Source organism: Engraulis encrasicolus, chromosome 18 (assembly GCF_034702125.1).
Source record: "Engraulis encrasicolus isolate BLACKSEA-1 chromosome 18, IST_EnEncr_1.0, whole genome shotgun sequence".
NCBI classification, from domain to species: domain Eukaryota; kingdom Metazoa; phylum Chordata; class Actinopteri; order Clupeiformes; family Engraulidae; genus Engraulis; species Engraulis encrasicolus.
The window spans coordinates 18,250,100-18,272,218 of NC_085874.1; the positions used below are offsets into that span (position 1 = coordinate 18,250,100).

General features: G+C 42.2%; 3 protein-coding genes across 4 annotated transcripts in view; 1 reads left to right on the forward strand and 2 right to left on the reverse strand.

Annotated features, from left to right (window-relative positions):
- Positions 1 to 6,602, reverse strand: part of cfap61 (cilia and flagella associated protein 61) — a 54,744-nt gene extending 48,142 nt beyond the window's left edge. Inside the window, exons 1-9 of the mRNA XM_063223166.1 lie at positions 6,493 to 6,602; positions 6,188 to 6,336; positions 5,862 to 6,009; positions 5,405 to 5,481; positions 4,661 to 4,728; positions 3,846 to 3,984; positions 3,297 to 3,429; positions 937 to 1,140; positions 83 to 171 (exon numbers count right to left, since the gene is read on the reverse strand). Of these exons, the coding sequence (XP_063079236.1) occupies positions 83 to 171; positions 937 to 1,140; positions 3,297 to 3,429; positions 3,846 to 3,984; positions 4,661 to 4,728; positions 5,405 to 5,481; positions 5,862 to 6,009; positions 6,188 to 6,330 (1,001 nt within the window). The 5' untranslated portion in view covers positions 6,331 to 6,336; positions 6,493 to 6,602. The remainder of the gene's footprint in view (positions 1 to 82; positions 172 to 936; positions 1,141 to 3,296; positions 3,430 to 3,845; positions 3,985 to 4,660; positions 4,729 to 5,404; positions 5,482 to 5,861; positions 6,010 to 6,187; positions 6,337 to 6,492) is intronic.
- A 54-nt stretch (positions 6,603 to 6,656) lies between these two features.
- crnkl1 (crooked neck pre-mRNA splicing factor 1) lies at positions 6,657 to 15,993 on the forward strand. The gene is made up of 14 exons (XM_063223167.1): positions 6,657 to 6,849; positions 7,178 to 7,330; positions 7,441 to 7,532; positions 7,621 to 7,779; positions 8,108 to 8,274; positions 8,729 to 8,907; positions 9,082 to 9,252; positions 9,531 to 9,722; positions 12,407 to 12,466; positions 12,567 to 12,647; positions 12,750 to 12,989; positions 13,321 to 13,422; positions 14,438 to 14,686; positions 15,378 to 15,993. The coding sequence occupies exons 1-14, from the start codon at positions 6,802 to 6,804 to the stop codon at positions 15,873 to 15,875; spliced, it is 2,391 nt and encodes a 796-aa protein (XP_063079237.1). The 5' UTR covers positions 6,657 to 6,801; the 3' UTR covers positions 15,876 to 15,993.
- Positions 15,994 to 16,000: 7 nt separating this feature from the next.
- Positions 16,001 to 19,727, reverse strand: naa20 (N-alpha-acetyltransferase 20, NatB catalytic subunit). 2 transcript variants are annotated; one of them, XM_063223168.1, is made up of 7 exons: positions 19,608 to 19,727; positions 19,236 to 19,260; positions 19,005 to 19,095; positions 18,294 to 18,429; positions 17,349 to 17,494; positions 16,309 to 16,370; positions 16,001 to 16,097 (listed from the first exon to the last, which is right to left on the reverse strand). In XM_063223168.1, the coding sequence occupies exons 1-7, from the start codon at positions 19,658 to 19,660 to the stop codon at positions 16,056 to 16,058; spliced, it is 555 nt and encodes a 184-aa protein (XP_063079238.1). In that variant the 5' UTR covers positions 19,661 to 19,727; the 3' UTR covers positions 16,001 to 16,055. The 2 variants fall into 2 exon arrangements, with proteins under 2 accessions (XP_063079238.1, XP_063079239.1); XM_063223169.1 differs by having other exon boundaries at positions 16,001 to 16,370.
- Positions 19,728 to 22,119: the final 2,392 nt, after the last annotated feature.

Genomic DNA, 22,119 nt, shown 5'->3' on the forward strand with positions numbered 1-22,119 from the left:
ACCTCCTACTCCTCCTCTGTTCCCTTCCCATCCTTCTACTCCTCCTCTCTCTCTCTCTCTCTCTTTCTGCGGGCTTACTTACCTCATCTCAAATCTTTTGTCGATGACAAAGAGCTGGATGCGGAACGCGTTTGGGGGATCCAACATGGACTTGGACTTGACAGCGTCTGTCTGAGAGAAAATTGAAAATATGGTTTTAAAAAACTATTGCACCATTTTACCCCATTGCAAAGAGTGTAAGCTCAAAAGACAGTTGCAATTTCAGATTTGTGTGTGTGTGTCTGTATGAGTGTGTGTTAACGACTTTTTCCTCACTCCTCTTGATGAGGTTGTAAGGCTTTTTTACGCAATTGTCTCACTTTGCATTGGACGTTGAATTCTGAATTATTTAATTTAATTCTGGTGGTTTATTCCGTTTTTAGTTTTCTTAATTCCTCTATTGTGTAAACAATTTGTGCCGCACCTTGCTATGCGATGACACAAGCGCCAACAACGCCGGCCTAGCATGCGCGTCCTCTGTCCAACTGAAACACTTTCTGATCCTCAGACATTAAATAAGAATTAAATGACGGTGCTTCGTGTTAACACGAAGGACAATCATTTTCATTCCAAACTATTTTATTCGTAATTAAAAACATAATGTAAACGTGGCAAGTGAGTGTTTACGTGACTGCCAATACAGTACAACACAAACCACAATACATAATAACAACCACTATAACGTCATTACTCCAATTAAACTCAGATTGGCCAAAACTGCTTTGGCTGTTCAGAATGTTCCTCTTGAAAAGAGCAAACATGTTATATAAGGGCTTAGTTGAAAGGTCTAACAAAAAAGTGTGGTCAAATATCTGTCTATGAAATGGAATATCTGATCATTGAAATTGAAAAAATAGAGTGACTCAGAAGGACATGGTCATTGTCTCATTGTTGTACCCCCTCGTTTGGCTTTTGTGCCTCAGTGACGTCCGTCTCGGAGCTGGACAATGGGGGGTCAGGCGATGCAGGGGCTTCTGAGGTGGGGGTCTCTGCCTTTGTCTTCCGCAGCCCATTGTAGGGTCCAAGTTCAAAGCATTCGTTGAGCATGGTCAAATTTATGTCCCCACTCATGCTGATGAATCCAACTGCAGCACCATCACTCTAGATGAGCGAAACACACAGACGCAATACATAGGCCTACTGCTAAAAAACGCATACATTGTCATTCTTTAGTATTTGCAATGCCTGATATATGAACTTAAACAATGTAGAATCCAAATAAACGCATTATGAGATTAATATGGTTCAGTTGATAGTGCAAGCCATGAGATGGAAGTAAATTTTTTATCACACATGTAGTACACGCACACATACACACAGTCCATTGGCAAAATTATACTGTATTACAGCGTCAGCAACACACTGTTGGCAGGAAATATCATTACAGAAAATAGATTAAATACAACAGCCACACCACCATCCACAACACAAAGCACACAATGGTTTTTAATCATTAAAATGCTTATTAAAAAGGCTGACTTATATATTCCCGGGAAAGTGCAAACGACAAGACTGCAAATCACATTTCTGGACCCGTTTAAACCTCCGCTGGCGACAGAAAAAGCACTCGGGATCATTTTATAATCCTCCTGGGCCGTGTAATGCTTGTTTGTCTTGTTTGAGGAAAATACAGGCACAGACGCAAACCCCCACCCACCCCACACACCCACATCCCCCATCTCCAAGCCCCACACTCCCCAAAAAAATGCTACAGATGTCTGGACACAATATGTTCAGTGTGAGCATGTCTTGGCTGAGCATTAGGTCTCATCTACCATATGCTGTCGTGAACACATGTCAGCTTGCACTACAGGCAGGGAAAGGGGGCGGGGGTGCAAATGGAGAAAGGGGGGTGAGGGGTGGTGGCGCGGGTGTAGGGGGGTACAAAGCTGTCATCACTCCACTCCTAGGGGAATGCGCCCCACCAACATGTCTATGACATCCTCACAAGCATCTGTGGGGTGCTTTTTTTATTTTTGGTGTCCACTTTACAAAAATATTGGGTTGATGCTCCATAAAATCTTTATCTGGACCGTGCTGTATCTTTCAGCTCCATATTCACTTAATTACTTGTGCACTATGTAGTACATGGTGGAGAAGAACTAGCCTGTAACTGTTATGTGAGGAATGGTATATGAAGTTAATGAAGCACTATTATGCAACTTTTTTCAGGTAATTAATCATGTAAACAATTCAGTCATTTTTTAAATGAGTCATTAATAATAGATTAACTAAGACTTTCTCTTTTGCCTCTGCTGTCTGATTAACTCATTGGAACAACCACACAAACGCTAACTTCCTGCCCCAGTTGCACAAAGTCCTCAGCATTACATGCTTACCTAACATATGCATTTAAATGACAATGGGGTTTTAATACAACCTATGGGTGAAGCCAGTAACAGAACCATAGTGCCACATATAGTGAGACATTGTGTCAATGTGGCATTGAAGGCCTTAAAGGATATGAAATGTCTGTATATTATTGAGGTCCTTTTGCCTTGAATGTATTTAATCATCAATCTATCAATACTCAAAAGTATATCTAAATCAGTATATCTATACATCTACCTTTCTTTGTTCTACAGTATGAAGGCCGTACAATGATATAAAAATAGGAGGACAAAAACTGCAACCTTTCACAAGCCAGAAATAAATGTGATGCTCAAAATAATGGACTGACTGTAAAAGTATCCAGAGTGAATATTCCCAGTGCTAGCAGCCAATTCCATTTGTGTGCCCTGAAGCTCAAACTAATGGATTCTCTCTGGGGAGTTTTGAAGGGGGGGGACGGACTCATGATGTTGAAGGTGAACATTGTGCACATCCCAAGAAAAGGTGCAGGACAAAGGCTGAATGTAATTTTGGAGTGAGGCGTCCACACACTTAACCCATTTTAGGCATCTGCAAAAAAACGCCTGCTAAATGCTAGAGGCCTTTTTGGGAAAAGGTGCCCTCAGGCTATAAAAACCTAAATATTTCAGCCTCCAAAGCACATAAAACATGTAATGAGTTGCATTCAAAATCTAAGACCCTCTTGCATTAGAATGTGTTCATTCAGCTCTAACATACCCACATTTTTAATAATAAATATCAAATCTCATGAGCCTGAATGTTGCGTCTATGTCACTCCAAAGCAGCGCATACGCAGCATACAGCATCAATGGGATAAAAACCCATTGTCTTTTTTTATTTTATCTTTTATTCCATGGCAGGATCAATTTATGCACAGCAACTCTAGTACTATGCGCCCAGCTCACCTCACACACAGCAGCATGGTTCTGCTCATCCTGAGCCTCAATGAGCTCGGCCAGGAAATAGCTGCCATAGGTGCTGGAGAGAGCCTTCGTCTGCTCCGTGAAGATCTGTAGGAGGTCATCGTGGTCCTCCACCCTGACAAACACACACACACACACACACACACACACACACACACACACACACACACACACACACACACACACACACACACACACACACACACACACACACACACACACACACACACACACACACACACACACACACACACACGCAGGCAGAGCTGACAACTCAACATAAAAGATTCTGGCACTGATTCCCCTCAACTCCTCCCCGACCTATCAACAACAATCTTCTTGGGTTCTTGTTTACTTTCAAACTAATTCACTTTGGCAATTGTACTTGTTTTCTTTTTCCACGAAACAAACAGGTCAGTCATCTACGTTTGTACATACAGACCAATCATCTACACAAAACTATGGGGTAAAAAATAAATACTTACTGTATGTGACAAACCATAACAATACCCTGTGTTGACACTGGCTTACCTTGCTCTGCGGACATAAAGCTGAGGGCAATACTGGTGTCTGTGGCAGACAAATGCAGAGAATGAACTGTCTGATTTCTTCACAGGCTTCACCGGCTTCACTGGCTCAAAGATTTCCTTCAACTCCGGCTGTAAGTCATCTATATCCAGAGACGCAAGGTTATTAGTAGGACTATCAATATCAGATATCAGTATCGGCCAACATTTTCACATCGGTGAATCCCTAATTAGTAGTACTCTAATAACCTACTGTATGTTTCGCAACAGATGTCTGATTTGATTTCCTCATTAATACAACAACAGTAGTGTACTAGAAACTAGTCAAAACGACAGCATCAGTGTACACATAACCAGGGTGCGATTTGTCAGAAAACCAGAAGGGGGGATATGTTCCATCCAGATTTTAAACAATATCAATGGAGTTACATTAAACTGTGATTAAAATCATGTAGAAAAAGTGTCAATATCAAAACCAGAAGAGTGGATAATAACCCCCACCCCCCCCTACAAATCGCACCCTGCACATAACACTATTCATGATCATGCATATGGATGTGAATCATCAAACAAATGTTGTTTGCTTCTTTTTTATTGTTAACAAAAAGCATGTATGAAAGGAAAAGAGTTACAAAAGGGAAAAGAGTGGAAGTAGAGAAGGAAAGGAAAGGAAAGGAAAGGAAATGAAAGGAAAGGAAAGGAAAAGAAAGAAGAGGAAAGGAAATGAAAAATATGAGTTACAAAATAAAGGAAAGGGAGTGCAAAAGACAAGGTCTACAGTAGATCATAGATTCAAAATAGCTCCCTTTCTTCTCTTACCGAGACTGACGTTGATTTCCACAACCAGAAGGATGTAATGCAGCTCTGTGATGGCATTAAAGACCGCCCTGCAGAGCAGATTGATTCCTGTATTATAGACTGCCAACCACACATTTTCCACATAAGTAACCCGCAATCTACTCAGAGAAAAGCACACAACAATGTGAAATCTAATTTAGGGGAATCTGAAATTTGGTTTCATGGACGCAGAAATTGAATCGTGCGGCCACTGCTCTATCACTGAAACATAATTTATGCGGACAAAGTCCACATACAATGCAGGGTAATCGAATGAAGGCAGAACTGGCAATTTCGTTTCCACAAATGACATCAGTTTGTCTAATGTTTTTTTTTTCTTTGCTATGGGGTATTACCCTTTATTTTATTTGACCAAGGAACCCAATTTCACATTCCAGAATCAGGGTTATCAGCATGACAGTGAGTACAAGTCAATCTGCTTTCTTCCATCCTTTCCTGTGGCCACCAGACTTGTGATGTTGTTGTGATAGCCTTGAGACTCACTGTCATAGATTATTCAGTAACTTGCAGAAATATAAGTGAATTGTCTCTCATTTGCAACCAGGATGTTGAATGGGGGAAAGCCCCTAAGAATCCGCCTAGACCTCTGCACTGGGTGACTTGATTGTTTTCTCCACGGAGGCGGGTCAACACAGAGGCAAGAGGCCACAGGCCACAGGAAAGGATGGGAAGAAGTAGATTGACTTGCACATTGAGTAGTCTTACCTGAAAAGCTCTTTAGTGCCCTCAGAGGTGAAGCTGGGTTGTGCAACGAAGAGGTGCAAGAACAGAGTGTTCATTGGCTGAAAGCAAAAGAAGGAAAGAAAAGTCACACTACACAGTGGAAACTCATGATTTAAAAAAATAATAGCAATAGAAATAAAAGTAGTCAGAAAAAACGGGGTGATGTAGCCACTAGCCTAAATGGATTGAACAAGGTTGTAATATGTGAGGTATGCTGCTGTAAACTGATGTGTGATAAAGGGACTGGCCTTCACTTTCACTTCGCTTTTTTGGCCTAATATGTCATGAGTAAGACACTAATCAACTTAGTTTCTTCCGAAAGATGTTGTTAATGTCACAATTGCATGACATTACATAGACTAGTAGCCTAGGCTTAAATTCAAATTGACTTGACTCCCAAAAGAAGACAAAGAAAATGATGAATAACGAGGAAACATACTGTGCACTTTTCTACTTGGTAATGTTTTGGCAAAAAGAATTCCCACTTGGCCGGATCCTCGTCTCCCATGGGGTAGTCCAGAAAAGCAGCATGAGCAAGAACTTCATTCTTGGCTGTGGTTACTGTCACTGCCAAGTTTGCCTTCTCTCTAAAGACAAGCAATACAGTCATCTAAGCATAACCTACACATCTTTAGCATGATCTCATGGTCAGAGGTCATGGTTATGCAATATACTGTTATAGTTAATGTTAATATTACACAACAATATTGGCATACGTTTGTAATCATGTTCATTAGAACAATGGCAAACATGTAGCCTACTCACAGTAGATATATTACATTCACGTTTCCAAAAATAGTAGTTGTTAGAGAAGTAGTAAGATTGTTAATCTCCCGACAATCTGCAGATTCTGTTCTTCTCACTGTAATTGTCTCTTCACCAGCTCCTGTTGATGTTTCCTCTGACATCTTGTGCTTTAGGAAATGGAGAGAAAACACTGGTTCAGACACTGAGCTGGAACATCTAACTTAGTGCATGCAGCACTAAAGGCTTCAAATAAACAGCTGTTTCCAGATTACAATGCATACTCTTAACAGTACTTGCATGAATATGTTAAATAAAGGATTTACCTGTCTAGTGGAGGAAATTTTTAATAGCAACAGTTTTCTCTCAACTTCAAATTAAACCATTAGATGGCTATAATGCTAAGGTAGCTCTGCAGTCATCCTTCAGTTACCATGGCAATATGACGCTAAAACATAAGAGGTCAGAGTTCGCTGATGACGTACGACGCACGACGTACGTCATACGTTTGCAAAATTGCAATGGCGGAAACCTCACGCCTCGGATGATACATGCGAGTTTTTTTAGTTTCTGAAACACGCAGCTGTTTGTTTCTTTGCTAGTGTAGTATTTCTGTTGTCTACCAAAATTGAAAAATGGCGTCTACCGCCGCAGGAAAACAGAGGATTCCAAAAGTGGCCAAGGTACATGTTTTTCCTTCCAACTACAACTAGTTAGCTAGCGAAACGTTAGCCGACTTTAGCTTAGCCTATTTCAGACCAGTGCAATGTTTACCTGCATCAAAATACGGCACACCACTGTTATTTGTCTTTTGTTGTAAATATTGTTGCAGTATGTGCTCTAATTGAGGGAGCTTTTTGCGCCGTGGTTAGAGTTAGTGGATGATCTGCAGGCTTCCATGTTTCCTGTTAGCTATTTCTAAGTACAACTGAGATGGAAGGATATAGAACTAGGATTCATGCAAACAGTTTCTAATGTCCATTTCCTTGGCTATCATTGTGTTATTTCAAGGTTAAAAACAAAGCCCCGGCCGAAGTTCAAATCACAGCTGAGCAGCTGTTGAGGGAGGCGAAAGAGAGAGAACTTGAGCTTCTGCCACCGCCCCCAAAACAAAAGATCACAGATGAAGAAGAGTTAAATGACTACAAGTTAAGAAAGCGAAAGGTAAGTAATCGCTCAAGCAATATCCAAGTGGTCCATATCAGTCCAAATATCATTAAGATTGCTACCTCATATGGTACAGTTCGATCTGATCCGATTTTGTCTGATCACAGGCTTTTGAGGACAACATCAGGAAAAACCGAACTGTCATCAGCAACTGGATAAGATACGCAGAATGGGAGGAAAGCTTGAAAGAAGTGCAGAGGTAAAGTTGTGTAGGCATTGCATCCACCTCAGCTCCCAGTTTTGTACCTATATGGTGGTTGTTAAAAAAGGCTTTGATTTGTTTCCAGGGCTCGGTCTATCTTCGAGCGTGCTCTGGACGTAGACCATCGAAACATCACCCTGTGGTTGAAATATGCCGAAATGGAGATGAAGAACCGCCAAGTGAACCATGCACGCAACATCTGGGACAGAGCCATCACCATTTTACCCCGTGTCAACCAGTTCTGGTGAGGGTCTCCATCAGCTCTGCAGTTTCCTATAAAATAGAATATGAAAAACAACAAAAACGAATATCTTACACAAGTATTTGGCAAAAGCAACTTTAGAGAAGACATCCCTGCTGTGGGGCAGTGTTAACCTGGCAGCCTGGAAAAATGTACTTGGGGGGGAGGTGCCCTCCTGAATGTCTTCCTTCTCCACACACTGCTCCCCAAGTACTGCAAGGGAGCAATTAATGTGTGCAACAGTCACATTTGTGTTTCGTCGTGTACCACTGTGCTGTGTAATCACAATGACAAATGATGGTAATTTTGAACCTTCTCTTGCCCCGACCAGGTACAAGTACACTTACATGGAGGAGATGCTTGGGAACGTGGCCGGCTGTCGGCAGGTGTTTGAGAGATGGACAGAGTGGGAGCCCGAGCTGCAGGCATGGCATTCCTACATCAACTTTGAGTTGCGCTACAAGGAAGTGGAGAAGGCCCGCACCATCTATGAGCGATATATCCTTTTCATGAAGCATAAATAATATTCAACAATCTTCTATGATGATGCCAAAGTAGGATGTGACTCGTAAATATATATGTATTTTCTTTGTGTAATGCAAAGGTGAAGAAATCCTGCACACTGTCCATTCCACCAACAAACAAAAATACGTTTCGGTGGTCCGGCATTCTTCAGGTAAACTTCTTCTGGTCAGATGACCGAAACTTTGTATTTAAGGTTTTTGGTGGAATTGACGGTGCGAGATTTCTTTACGCTTGAATGGCAACCCAACTGGGATAATATCCTACACATTTCTCCAACTACAGAGGTGTGGAAAAGCATCATTTTGAACTGTGTATAATGTACTAGGCACACACTGCAAATATGTACCGACGTTTTGTTTGGCATCACAGTCTACCTTGAAGGTTGTGGCATCTTCCACGTCTGTTAAATTCCTTGACTCCAGTGCACTCGTTATTGTGCATCCAGAGGTCAAGAACTGGATAAAATATGCCCACTTTGAGGAAAAGCATGGCTACATCACCCATGGGAGGAAGGTGTTTGAGAGAGGGGTGGAGTTTTTTGGAGAGGAGCACGTGGACGAGAATTTATATGTGGCTTTCGCAAGGTTTGAGGAGAAACAGAAGGAGGTAATGCATTCTATGGAAACATTGTCTTGTGTATCACCAGTGCATCATTCAGTCATTTAGCTTGTAAAATATAATATTCTGGTAATATAATATGCATATCATATAATTGTGTAACAGCCATTCCTCCACAGCACTTTCACTTATATTTTACTGGTCTGTCTATCTTTTCTTTAGTTTGAACGAGTGCGAGTCATTTACAAGTATGCCTTGGACCGGATCCCCAAGCAGCAAGCTCAGGAGCTCTTTAAGAACTACACCATGTTTGAGAAGAAGTTTGGCGACAGGAGAGGAATCGAGGATGTCATCGTCAGCAAAAGAAGGTTCCAATACGAGGAGGAAGTCAAGGTACAGTTCTTTATCCTACACACAGACAAAAACATCATTATCATCCTTCTATTGCCATTATAAAAATCAAACATGCTGTTAGATGAATTCCCAGAAGCACCATGCAGTTCTGAAAACAGTCAATTCCAGAGAATGTTAATTCTTTTCATTTTTTTATTGTGAAATGACATACTGTAACATTGTTTTACTTCACGCATTATATCAATGACTATATTTTACAACAATGTCTCAATTTCTGTGTGAATGTGAGAACAGTAATTGACATGCTCCATTTCTAGGCCAATCCACATAATTATGACGCCTGGTTTGACTACCTGCGTCTGGTGGAGAACGATGCTGAGCCGGATGCGGTGCGAGAGGTGTACGAGAGGGCCATCGCCAACATGCCGCCCATCCAGGAGAAGAGGCACTGGCGACGCTACATCTACCTGTGGATCAACTACGCCCTCTATGAGGAGCTGGAGGTCAAGGCGAGTCAACTCTGCCCTCTTAATCTTGGAATGTTTTCACACCCCTCAGCTGGCAGGTGCGTCGGAGATGGCCCATGGTCAATCGGCAGACCACTTGAAAAGAACTCCCGCACACTGACCATTTCGCTGCTTTTCTTAAATACAAGTCAAGTCAAGTAGGTTTTATTGTCAATTTCTTTACATGCACTGGTCATACAAAGAATTTGAAATTACATTTCTTGCTTTCCCATTCAGACATAGACTAATCTAGGTAAGGACATAGACAGTATAGACATAGACCAGAGGCGATTCCTCTTTGAGTACAAGGGAGGCGCCGCCTCCTGTCCAAAATCACGGAGAATAGTATGTAAACTAATGCTTTACACAACTTAATAACATTGCTATTTCAGACCCAGCTCCATAGGGCAGTCATGGGTGAGCGGTTAGGGCGTCAGACTTGCATCCCAGAGGTTGCCGGTTCGATTCCCGACCCGCCAGGTTGGTGGGGGGAGTAATCAACCAGTGCTCTCCCCCATCCTCCTCCATGACTGAGGTATCCTGAGCATGGTACCGTCCCACCGCACTGCTCCCCATGGGGCGCCACTGAGGGCTGCCCCCTTGCACGGGTGAGGCATAAATGCAATTTCGTTGTGTGCAGTGTGCAGTGTTCACTTGTGTGCTGTGGAGTGCTGTGTCACAATGACAATGGGAGTTGGGAGTTTCCCAATGGGTAAAGTAAAGAAAATGCATGTGCTCAACTTAGAGATGAAACCAATCTGTTAAAAGATCCAGAGGCTCGCACGAGTTTTTTTCCGCTCATGACAACGCAAGCGAGTCGAGTCTCAATGGACTTCAATGGCATGTGGGATTGTACGATTTTTCAATGGCAGAATGCTAAACGGTCATTGGCTATTGCCGTGAAATTTTTTTGATTTTGAGACTGAGCCTCACTGGGAGTGAATGGAGAAGAGAGAGGAGGGGGGAGGGACCGGAGACTGGAGCTCCGACTTGTGATTGGGTGAACCCCGTGTCAGTAGGCAGTAGTTGATTTCATTTCGAAATGCGGATATGTTATTAATTTGACTTAGAAGTTTCGTCGTGGTAACCAGTGGGGAAGCTATTCATTGCGGTGTACTCCAGTTTTGTGTACATATTCTTGTAAACCTAGTGACACTAGTGTTGCGAATAAAGTCTTAATAGTGGCATGTCCTTATCCTTTTTAATCTCCCAATTCAAAAGTTGAAGTTGCCTACTTTTCGTTAGGGCTAGCTTGCAAGAAAGCTAGAGAGCTATGCAAAATGCCAAGCATTGTGGATTAAATTCTGGCGAATTCCAGTCGTCCTTATGAGGAGAAAATGAATATCAAGGAGCAGAGCAGAGCACTGCCTAATATTGACTTGGTGAAAAAGGTAGGGAAGAACAACCGTTTCTTTTGAGCTTTCGTGGTGTCTTATCAACTGGTTAACTGCCAAGTCCCGTGAGTGGCGAGTCCTTGTTTCCTTGTGTTGGCAATGTCTGGTAAATAATTAAAGATTTTGCGACCTCTAGTGGTAAGTTAAGCCGTGCACCCAGTAATGAACAAAGACAACGAAGGCAAACTAAATCACATCATTATGTGGCGGAGGTAGGCCTAATGATAATAATAATAATAATAAAAACATTTCCCTATGAATAGGCTACAAGGGGGATAATGATTAATGATTAACACATTTGTTTCAACAAGAGTCCTTTAGTGTGTGAGGCCATATGTGGCTCAGGACCAATGTAAGATGTGTGTCAAAATCCCCCCCCCCCCCCCCCCCCCCTTTATTTTTGCGTTCTGGACATATTGTAATTGAACAGCCTCCCCTGTTTGACAGACTACCAGCCGCCACTGACATAGACAGTACTTATACATGGACATAAGACAGTGTGGACATAGACAGTGCTCATACAGACATTTAAAGTGCAAGACTGGACAACAGAAGGCTTGTAGAGAACATACATTAGGAGGAGGTAATTGTTGTGCTTTTCCTAAAAGTCCTTTATGGCGTTCTGACATAGTAATAGTAGCATTTTGAAGAAAAATAAATATTAAAATAGGTCTGTCAAGTACACCAGCAGCAGTGTGTGTGTGTGTGTGTGTGTGTGTGTGTGTGTGTGTGTGTGTGTGTGTGTGTGTGTGTGTGTGTGTGTGTGTGTGTGTGTGTTTAGTGCAGGTAGAAGGTGCGGTGTGTGTGTGTGTGTGTGTGAGTTGTGTGTCAGTGTGTGTATGTTTTTGGGTTTAGTGCAGAAAGTGCAGTGTGTGTGTGTGTGTGTGTGTGTGTGTGCGCGTGCGCGCATGTGCGCATGTTTTGAGTTAGTGCAGGTTGAAAGTTCAGTCACAAATCTAGTAGTGCAGGTGGAATGTTCAGTCGCAGATATGGTGGTGGGGGATGAGGGGGAGGGGTTGTCAGTGGCCTTGCTGGCTAGAGGCTGACAGTGGAGGGAGAGTGGGTTGAGTGTTCAGTATCTTGATTGCTTGGTGCATTGAGCTGCTTGCCAGCTCAATATACGACATTTCGGTCCAATACCTTCATCAGGTTAACTCTGCCCTCTTAAGATACATATAGTAATGACTGAATTACTTCCCAAGTGGTATGTAGAAGTTATACCCCCTAAAGGATGCTGAAACAACATTTTGGAATAAGAATACATGTAAATTAAGGTTTTTGTTGGTTCTACAGGACCCCGAAAGGACAAGGCAGGTGTACCAAGCATGTCTGGACCTCATCCCACACAAAAAGGTACGGTACCTTGTTAAATATATGGCAGAGAACTTTGCCACTCTGACAGTGAACCTTGTAACTTACCAGAGGAATAATCTGTCTCATGTGACCCCTCTAGTTCACATTTGCCAAGATGTGGCTGCTCTACGCCCAGTTTGAAATCCGTCAGAAAAATCTTCAAGGCGCTCGCCGTGGCCTGGTAAGTGGTTCATTCATCATTTTGGAGTAATCGATTACTTTCTAAAATAGCATTGTTTACTCATCACAACACATCATTGTTTGTCGTTATGTCTGTACATAGGGAGCAGGCATCGGTAAGTGTCCCAAGAACAAACTGTTCAAAGGCTACATCGAGCTGGAGCTGCAGCTGCGAGAGTTTGACCGCTGCAGGAAGCTGTACGAGAAGTACCTGGAGTACAGCCCCGAGAACTGCACCACCTGGATCAAGTTCGCCGAGCTGGAGACCATCCTGGGAGACACGGAGAGGGCCAGGGCCATATTCGAGCTGGCCATCGGGCAGCCCCGCCTGGACATGCCTGAGGTGAGGATGTCGGCCATGATGATTTTCGCTCATATCACTAAACAATGCCACTTCAGATATACGCTACATATTTATATTGTGAATGGATGTAGTGGGGGATTTTGTGCCTCAAATCTGCCCACATAGTTTTGCCTTGGAGTTTTGTTTCATCTTTTGACTGCAGTCAGTTTGAACCTGCTGTCAGCTTGAACCTGCTGTCAGCAGTCACCTCTTAACAGTAGGCTATTGTACATGAACTATGCCAAAATGTTTGATTGCTTTGGTCAGTTGTTTTATAATCTTGTCATTCAGTAATCACTTGACTTGCGTATATTTCGTGATGTTTTTAAAGGTGTTGTGGAAGTCCTACATTGACTTTGAAATTGAGCAAGAGGAGTACGACAACACGAGAGAACTTTACAAGAGGCTCCTGCAGCGCACGCAGCACGTCAAGGTCTGTCTGGGGTTCAACATTACGAACTGTGTCTACTTTCTACAATCATGTTATTTCTCAACATGTCATATTCCCACGTGTTGGTGTGTAGCAGCAGCCAGCTGTGCTGTTTGGGAAGCTGCTTGTGCTACATCACTACAGATGTGTTAAACAGATGTTGGACTTTGAATAACTGGCTCCATTGGACTAATTACCACATAGACTACTCCTGATTACAAGTGTGTTGATTGCTGACTATAAAGTAGTGTTGCACCGATACCATTTTTTAGCCCCGATACCGATACCCGATACCTGATTGTGCATTATCGGCCGATACCGATACCATACCGATACTACTCTGTTCGAAATTTATATACAGTATAAATATGAAAAGTTATATAGGCTACTACTTGGATGTAGCATCTTTGCTATTATGGCTTTGTCAGGCTGCTGCCTACTCCAGTAGAACTTTTTATACTTTTAAATACCTATGATATAAAATAAATAAAATCAAGGCTCCGTTTAACTGTCATACTAGCATCTGTAAATGGTATCAGTGCCCTATTTGTTGGTATCGGCCGATACCGATACCACCATTTTAGTGCAGTATCGGGGCCCCGGCCGATACTGGTATCGGTATCGGTGCAACACTACTATAAAGAGCAATTGTCAGGAATCAGCCTGGAACACATTCAAAGTATTGTTCATACTGACCAGTTGGGCGCAGGGGGTTCTTTGTCAAATATTGTTTGTTGGCGTTTTCATGGAGTCAATCAGATTTGTCCTTAGGGGTTTTAGGGTAAATAATTCAGAATTCAGATTGATTTAGTCTTTTCATATTTTGGTGCAACTAAGGGAAATGGGTTTGTATGTCAACTTCATGTACACCAGTTGAATCACTGAGCCACTCTGAAGTGTAATGTACAGCAGTACTTGTGAATTTACATTTCCAAAGACTTCTAAAATGTTACCCTTTGCATCATTGCGGTCATCTTGGGGAAATGAACACATCCTCTCTGATTAACACCCCCCTTAGGTCTGGATCAGCTACGCCCAGTTCGAGCTGTCCATCGACAGCGGGGAGCGTGTGCAGCGCTGCCGGCAGATCTACGAGGAGGCCAACAAGGGCCTGCGGAGCTGCGAGGAGAAGGAGGAGCGGCTGATGCTGCTGGAGTCCTGGAGGGACTACGAGCAGGAGTTTGGCTCCATGGTCACGCGGGAGCGCGTCAGGAAGCTGCTGCCAGAGAAGGTCAAGAGGAGGAGGAAGCTCACCGCCGAGGACGGGGTACGTCAATTGGGTTTTTAAAAAATATTTATTTGTATACTGAAGTTTTTATTGCTTTATTTGTATTTACACACTTCATTATATGGACAATATGTGGCATTATGCATTATCCATTTTTTCAATTATGAATTTATTTGGTGGGGGGCAGCTGTGGCGCAGCGCGCTGAGACACTGCCAAATGGTGGGTTGGTAATTTCCCAACCCACTTACTTCCTGTCACCACTGTCACTGTATTTATGTTAATAAAGGCAAAAAGAATTAAGCCCCCATTTGCATTTGCCAGGGGTAATGCATCTTCGTGGGCATTAGTATGAATACTCCATTTAAAAATTCCGTAGATAGCAGAGGTGCCAATTATCATCTAGTGATATGTACACCATTGTTTGTATTTCACACCCTTCTTTACTCATTTTTTACATGGCACTTACGATTATTTTGTTACGGGCATCTGCACAATGATGATAGAGAAGAGACTACGTCAAGAAAAAATTCCATGTTGAATCTGTTCACTTAATATTGCATGAGTCATCATATGACAAATATTTTCGATTTGGCCCTTTACTGTATACAGTGTTATATTTGGCCACTTTAGTATGTCAACCTCTCCCTGAAGGCTATGTGCAATGTACGTCTCATCACATGGTGATTAAAATGTAATCTCTGCTCTTTTGTTCTCCCTGTTCTTCCTCAGTCGGATGCAGGGTGGGAGGAGTACTACGACTACATCTTCCCAGAAGACACTGCCAACCAGCCCAACCTCAAGCTACTCGCCATGGCCAAGATGTGGAAGAAGCAACAGCATCAGGAGGACGAGGATCATGGAGAAGAAATGGGACGGGCCCAGGAGGAGGAGGAGAATGGAGGAGAGGAGGAGGAGGAAGAAGAGAATGGAGGAGAGGAGGGTGACACTGAGCCTCGTCCCCAAGCTGTACTCCGCCAGCCCATGGTACTGCCCCCCGTCACAGCAGAAGGGGTACCAGCAGAGAACACGTATGACGATCGAGATGATGTGGAGAGCACCAGCAGTGAAAGTAGTACTAGCAGCGATAGTGACTCTGATGATGGGGATGACGATAAAGAAAACGACCAAGGGAAGAGGAAGAGGGAGGACAACAATGACAAAGACGACGATGGCGAGGAGGAGGAGAAAGAGAAAAAGAAAAGGAGACCTAGTTCAGAAGATGACTAATTTTTAACAACTTTTGTTTTTTTTCTTACCCTCGTCCATTAGCTTTTTGGGGACTCTCTGAGCAGCTGATCAAGTGTATTTTTATGTTTTACAAGAAAATAAATAAAACAAATGGAGGAAAAATGTGCAGAAATTGTCTTTATTCCGGATGCTATCAGAACAGCAGCAACAGTGATCGTGTCAGGGGTCCTCTTTGCTAATGTCGCCTTGGCTTTTTGGGGGCTATTGGGGGGGAAAATAAAGGTTTAAATATTTTGTGACTGTGACTCTCATGCATCTGCAAGAACAAAATCAGCATGATCACGGTTCTTGAAGCAAAAAATATAATAAAATCAAATTGTAAGTCATAAAAACAGTATTTCCCCCAATATGGGTTGATAAGATGCCTCTAGAGAGTCACTGCCCAGTGTTATTCTATGTCTTCTGGCCTTACAGGATGTGGTAAGGGGATTATGGACTTCTTCTCTGTGTCCCTCGAGAGTGCCTTCCTCATATCTGCAGAGACAAATCAAGGACATGCAACGATTATCAAGGTGAATAATGAAGCCGTGTTGCAACTGCAATCCTCCATCTGTATTTGCACTAATAGGGACACTGAAATTGTTAGTCGTTTATTTCCAGAATTCATGCTGCCCATTCACTAATGCTACCTTTTTTTAACAAATACTTACCACCACCATCAAATTCTAATGTATATTCTAATATTCACTATGACTGGAAAAATTGCACTTTTCATACATGAAAAGGGGGATCTTCTCCATGGTCCGCCATTTGGAATTTCCAAAAATAGCCATTTTTAGCTGCAAAAATGACTGTACTTTGACCACACTAGAAAATATTTGTTTATTACTTAGTAAACTTTCATGTAAAGATCAAATTTGACAATAGGCAGCCCAGTTTCAATGAGCAGCATAGTTGCAGTACCTTTTTTGACCATTTCCTGCACAGTGTCCCTTTAAAGCTCCAACAAAAAAAAAAATACCATGAAAAGTTTTGTTTGTTTGGTTTATTTCCTTAATTCTATCAATACTGTTCAACTGACTTGGATTTTAGATTCATGGCCCACATTTTAAACTATTCGAATAATTAATTTGTTTATCCTACATATTATGGGTTTTCATATATATTGTGGTAAAATAGTTTGAATAGTTAAAAATGTGGGCCAAGAATCTACACTGCATGAAAGTTTAACATTATTGATGGAATTAAGGAAATTAACTTTCATGATATTCAAATTTTCAGAGAAAAATGTGAGTTTCGCAAAGTAGAAATCATTGTTGCACACTACCATGTGGCTGTGTACTTACTTAGCACTGGCACCCATATAGAAATGTATCAATATGGCAAAGAATTGCTCATTAGAATTGCTGGTTTTGACATGTGATGGTCTGATAGAATTGTGAGGTGACTAAAGCAAGTGACGACACATCGGTTTTGTTAAAATGTATATTGTGCAACATATAGGAAACTTACCATATGCGTCCTCATCTGGTTCGCCGTTGCTTGCAGAGTAGTACTCTATTACTGTGCGATACACGCTGTAACCCAACTGCTTGTACATATTCACTGCCACTTGATTGGAGACACGCACAAAGAGGTCAACGAAGAAAGCACCTTTCCTAAAACATTAATGAATAAGGGGATTAGATGGCATGGCAGACATTAGGCATATAAGATGATAGCACAGGTACGGGTACCTGCATGGCGTTTCCGCCTGACGCACCTCCGCCGGTGCAAGGGGGATTCATACTAGTCGTGAGTGGCGCTAGTCTCCTTCATACTTCACTCACGACGATGGCGCGCGCCGTCACGTGACCTAAAATTTCGAGGTAGCTGCAGGGTCGTCAGCCGGGAGCCACCCCTCATTGATTCGCTCCACTATTCCCGGAACATCTCAAGGTGGTGGAGCAACGGCAGGGACGTCTCCCTGCCGCCCCCTGCAGCTACCCCTAGGACCCCTCTTTCCCCCATGACCTGTCCCTCCTTCTCAGCCATAGCCAGAAGCTGGCTCTTTCAGCTTCTTCTGCCAAGTCCTTGGCTGCACTCTTCAGCTTAGCTGCCCTCTTAGCTTATACAGTATTATGGTGCTACAGGTGTGTGTGTGTGTGTGTGGGTAGTCAGCTTTTATCGTCAGTTTCTTCTTAGGAAATTGAAATTATGTTTCTCTCTCTGCTTTCCTTTGAGTCTGTACATGGCCGGTGTGGTAAGTTCAATCAACTAGTTTAGTAAAGAAGGAAACATTGTTCGGCACCAGGCGGTCATTTATGGTTGGCCATCACTGATGTAAGATACAAAGGCGGTCAGACTGGATTGAAATCATAAATCTTGCCTGCATTCCTTCTGCATATGCATTCAGCTGAAGCAGGTGTGTGACTTATACTGTCATTTGCAGAGATCAATAGATAATGGTGAATGTACCTCTCCGATATCTCCTCAAGCATGTCCATGAGTTTGGCAGCCAGTCCCAGGCGGCGGAATTCGGGGGCCACAGAGAGTGCGGTGACGTGCCCATGCCACTCTTCTCTGGCAACGGATCCTTCCGCCTTTCCCATGACTGTGGGGCACAGTGCATCAGTCAGTTGCATTCGTAAGTAGTAGTATACTTAATAAACACACACTTTATTTGACATCTATGAATGCAACTCTGTAGGCCCTACTGTTGTATTGACTTCATTTCTCAGGCACAAATGCATCAAATATGTAAGTTACATACAAATTACATCAAATCTACTGTCTGTTACATGCAGTGCATGTGCATACATCTGCAATGAGCAGCATACCTTCACTACTACATCACTAAACAGAACAAGCCATGTGATGTTCTATGCTGCTCATTGCATTTATGCAAATATACTAACTGCACTGCATAGCATGTTACTGTATATTTTATGCAACACGTGTATTACCTGTGTATTTGATACCAAGTGTGCCTGGCATGCATGCTGAGTGTTTTACATAGGCCTACCTATGTGTTGTGTGTACTTTTGCTTTTGGTAGTTATTCTGAATAGAATATAATCATATTGTACGAATCAAGTACAGTTGCTACTACATGTATTTAAATATGTTGATGGAGTCAAAGAAAAGGCTTTGGAAAATAAGCGGGAAGGCATTGAAGGCAATTACTTACTATATCCCATTAGCTCTCCGCCGGGTGCCTCGGCAAGAACGAAATACTCCGGCCAGTGAGCCAGGTACTGTAAATAGAATGGTATGCCATACTGCAAGGCAATCAGTCAAGGCAAAATCGGCCATGTTATTAGCGTCGGCACAAAACAATGAGCGACAGTGCAGTTTAATACGAGCATTTTTCAGTAATAGCACACGTTTTGCTTTCAGTGAGGTATAAGGAAAAGGATACGGTCTCTGTCAGGGGGTCCAAATTTCTGAAAAGGAAACAAACGTGGAGACATTAGATCTGTGTACCAAATAAGCTACCATGTTAGTTAGCCTATGGCTAGCAAATGTTTTGCAGTGATCTCAGCATACAACTCCGCTAACCCAATAAAGTAAACAGTCAGTGAACGAATATCCATCGTTTAGTAATAATGCGAACGCATGTCTGGTGTTCCATCATAGGTTTTACACTCAGGTATGACTAAACAGATTAGTAACTAGATTAGCTGGCAATGAATAGCCCACTACAACAGACAGCGCGTGATGCAAACAGCTTCGATGGCAAGGAAAGTCACATTGGGCACAAAATATGTGAGAACATTGGCATTTCACCTACATGTTATTAAATCTGAATAGATCGTCGCAATTAAATGCCCGTAATGTAGTCATTTCGGCGTGTGTTGATTGTGGAGCGGAGGCTCTTGCCAAGCGTAACCTTTCAACTTTAACCCTTTGACGTCAGGTAAATGCTCCTTTAAATTGTGTAGTGTGCATTAGCGCCATCTGCTGGATATAATTAACACTGCAACTATATTTTTGTGCAATCTCTGAGTTAATCAATGTATTTATTTATTTATTTATTTATTTAGACGTGTTCTGATTCTACACGTGTCAGATAGGCCTAGCCTACAATATGTCTATCTCTATGAATATGAGATACAATTCCCAATTGGCATCATGGATAAGCAGTTAGGGTGCCAGTCTTGTAGCCCAAATGTTGCTGGTTCGACTCCTAACCCGCCTGGTTGGTGGGGGGAGTAATTAGCCAATGCTCTCCCCCATCCTCCTCCATTATTGAGGTACCCTAAGCATGGTAGGCTACGGTCCCGCCGCACTGCTTCTTTTCGGTCGCCATTGGGGGCTGCTCCGTGAGGCATAGATGCAATTTTGTTGAGTGCAGTTTTCACTTGTGTGCTGTGTCACAATGACAATGGGAGTTTGGAGTTTCCCAGTTGGGCTTTGACTTTTTAAAATTAAAATTGTTTCTAGGATCATTAAAGTGTATAACTAAATTCCCCAGTTATTCCTGTCCTCCTACACACGCTTAATTTGATATGTCCACTTTGTGTTAGAACGCCTACCCTTAGGCAAGTATAGGTGGGGTCGCCTTAGTTGGTGTGAAAAGCATCCTTGGTAGGCTTCGGTTACACATTCACAAAACAACATAGATGAGGGAAGCTGCAAATGGAGTGGCTTCGAGTACTTGGGCTCTTTGGATTTCTCATAGGTTTTAGCAGAGCACAAACTCTAAGGTATTTACATTCTTTATTTCTTTTATAGGATAGTATCTTCTACATGTTGTGTTATTGTGGTATGCACCTTATAGGGGGGGGTCTAAAAATCTCATGGCATTGAGTATAATGACAGCAAAAGGCGCTCTATTATATTTCTGTTCTATTCTGTTGAAGACAGAATTATAATCCTGAGTTTAGCAAGTAAATGTAGGCCTACTGCCACATACAGAAGGCTTAGTCAATTTATTGAACGCACAAATAAGAAGGCCTAGGCAAGGTCACAACCTTTCAGGCAGGTCTGAGTGTTAAATCACCTGCACTCACTCACAGCACAAATAGAAAAAATATCTGGTGGTATTTTTGCTTTATAAATCCAGTATAACTATGGATCGGGCTGGTTTAGAAACATCTGGTTGTCATAACTTAAGCTTACCTCTTATTTGGTAATTATGTCAAATATGTTTTTCTGTTTAAGTTTTTGAAGTATTTGTTTGAAAGTGTCATTTGAATGTATGTCATTTTTAAATCATTGCGTCACTGTATAAGCGCAGGGAAGAGACATTAGACATTCGATCCAACCATTTTATCAACTGAACCCATAAGCACACAATCTACACATCTTTTTCACTTCATAATCGTCATGAATCATGAAGGACTGTCTACTACCCGTTCCTTTTCAAATCTTCATTTATTTTAGATTCATCTGAATTTACATTACACTACACATATATAAAATAATTTAATGATTAATTCATATTTTGAGTTCATGAGAGTCCTTGTGCACAAGCCCTCAGCAATACAGGTGCAGGTGTGACGCAGGAGAAGATGATCTTCTCAACTTTCATCTTTGAATATTTCATATTTTGTTTGTTGCAGCCCCAGCGCTAGTCCGTCGTACCTGATCTCAGCGCCGCGGGTGCTGCGCCATGGCATCCCCACCTGCCTCTCCATCAGCATCCTGGGAGACTCCGCTGTCATGGTGGTCTCTGAGATCACACACACAAACACCAGCCTGGCTAAGACACAGAGCCTCATTTCTCCAGGTGTGTATTTTTATCATTATTATTGTCTCAGTGTGTTACTTTATTATTATTAGTAGGCTAGTAGTACAGTAGTAGTTGTATTATTGTCTCTGTGCGTTACTTTTACTTTTATTATTATGACTTACTCGCTTTATTTGTTTTATCTGTCTGCTTGTCTGCCTGCCTGCCTTCCTGTCTTGTCTGTCTGGCATTTGATTAAGTTATTTGCTGACTAGTGATTTAATGTTTCTATTGATTTCGGGTTGGTTTTATAATAGTAGCACTATTATGTCTTAAACATCATCTCGGATTTCAAAATACAGTATATGGCTGTAACAAATTGTTGGAAGATTGGATGGCAATAAATGTTGGGTTTCTGTTTCCTTTACAGGGGCCACTGAAATGCAAGAATTAGATGCTGTGAGTAAACCCACTTCATCACTTCAACATTTCACTTCATCTCAAGTGTCCTCTCGTATTTCTCCTCCCTTTAGTCTCATTCCGAAACTTCGTAATCCACTGAATTCTCTCCAGAGTGAAAGTATGTTATTATGCTGTGTGAGAAATTCCCAACTGAAGAGCCGTGTCATTG